This window comes from Miniopterus natalensis, chromosome 1 (genome assembly GCF_054644295.1).
Source record: "Miniopterus natalensis isolate mMinNat1 chromosome 1, mMinNat1.hap1, whole genome shotgun sequence".
Classification (NCBI taxonomy): Eukaryota; Metazoa; Chordata; class Mammalia; order Chiroptera; family Miniopteridae; genus Miniopterus; species Miniopterus natalensis.
In genome coordinates this window covers 1,524,532-1,526,294 of record NC_142081.1, presented here as the reverse complement: position 1 = coordinate 1,526,294, position 1,763 = coordinate 1,524,532, and the positions used below count along the sequence as shown (strand labels likewise).

The 1,763-nt window shown below is 76.3% G+C and overlaps 1 protein-coding gene across 1 annotated transcript; it reads left to right on the top strand.

Annotated features, from left to right (window-relative positions):
• The first annotated feature begins 219 nt into the window (after positions 1 to 219).
• ZBTB42 (zinc finger and BTB domain containing 42) lies at positions 220 to 1,474 on the top strand. Its single transcript, XM_087813487.1, is given in 2 exon segments — positions 220 to 1,020; positions 1,022 to 1,474. Coding segments are annotated over 2 exon segments (1,254 nt in total).
• Positions 1,475 to 1,763: the final 289 nt, after the last annotated feature.

The following is a 1,763-nucleotide window of genomic DNA, read 5'->3' as shown; positions in this document are numbered from 1 at the left end:
GGGCGCCCCGGGCGGGGACGCGAGCCGGTCCCCGGACCCGCCCCCCGGCGGAGCGGCTTCTGTTTACTTTCGATCGAGTTTTTCCTGCTCGGGGCAGGTGCCCTGGCGGCTCCGCGCCCCTGCGCCAGCGCGCGGGCCCGGGGAGGGCGCGTCGGCGGCCGGGCGGCGCGTGCCCCGCGCTCCCGCGCCCGTTCGTGCCCGGGCGATGCCGGCGGCGGCATGGAGTTCCCGGGGCACGGCGGGCGGCTGCTGGGCCGCCTGAGGCAGCAGCGCGAGCTCGGCCTCCTGTGCGACTGCACCGTGCTGGTGGGCGCCGCGCGCTTCCCCGCGCACCGCGCCGTGCTGGCCGCGTGCAGCGTCTACTTCCACCTCTTCTACAGGGACCGGCCGGCGCGCGGCCGCGACACGGTGCGGCTCAACGGCGACGTCGTCACGGCGCCCGCCTTCGGCCGCCTGCTGGACTTCATGTACGAGGGCCGCCTGGACCTGCGCAGCCTGCCCGTCGAGGACGTCCTGGCGGCCGCCAGCTACCTGCACATGCACGACATCGTCAAGGTCTGCAAGGGCAGGCTCCGGGACCGGGGCCCCGCGCTGCGCCCCGACGCGCCCGCCCCCGGGGCGGCGCCGGCCGCCCGCCCGCCCTGCCCCGTGCCCGCCTGGGCCCCTGCGCTCTGCCCAGCTGCCCAGAAGGCCAGGCCCCCCCGCGCCGGGGTCAAGGCTGCCGTCCCTCCAGGAGCACGGGGGCCTCCTCCCTGGCAGGCCCCGGGGGAGGCGGACCGCGCTCTGGACCTGTCGCTGAAGCCCGGCCGGAGGCGGGAGCCGGACCACCTGCCCCGCGTCCTCCAGACGGCCCCCTGCCGCCGGCCGCAGCCAGGGGCGCAGCTGCCGGTGAAGGACGAGCGGGACGCCCCGTCGGAACAGGACGGCGTCGGCCCTCTGAGCCCGCACGGCCCCCTGCGGCCGCCCTGCGTTCCTGCCGCGCAGCGCCCGGCGGGGGACTCGCAGCTGCTGCGCGCCGGCGGGGGGGGGCGGCCGGGAGCTGGAGCTGGACGCGGGGCAGGAGGCCGTCGAGGACGCGCCGGCCGCCGGCGGCCCCCCCTGCGCGTGTCCGCTGTGCAGCAGGCTGTTCCCCGGCGCCCACCCGCTGCAGCTGCACCTCAGCGCCCACTTCCGCGAGCGGGACGGCGCCCGGGCCCGCCTCTCGCCCGACGGCGCCGCGCCCACCTGCGCGCTCTGCGGGAAGACCTTCTCCTGCGCCTACACGCTGAAGCGGCACGAGCGCACCCACTCGGGCGAGAAGCCCTACACGTGTGCGCAGTGCGGGAAGAGCTTCCAGTACTCGCACAACCTGAGCCGCCACGCCGTGGTGCACACGCGCGAGAAGCCGCACGCCTGCCGCTGGTGCGAGCGCCGGTTCACGCAGTCGGGGGACCTCTACCGCCACGTCCGGAAGTTCCACTGCGGCCTGGTGTGACTCGCGGGGCCCTGTGGGCTGGCAGCGGGGGGCGCAGCTGACCTTCCAGGACCGGGGGGCACTGTGAGGGACCCAGAGCTGGCCACAGGGGAGCCCCTGGGGCTGGACCTGCCCAGCAGAGAGAGCCCTGCTGCCCCCCAGAATGGTGGCCGGCCTCAGACTCCGGGTGACTGCATCCCTCCTCCATGCCTTGCCCCCTCCCCCATCCTGTGCCCTGACTGCGACACAGTCTTCCTCTTCTTCCAGTTCTGGGGGGTCTCAAGGGCCCCCCCTCTGTGTGGACCAGACA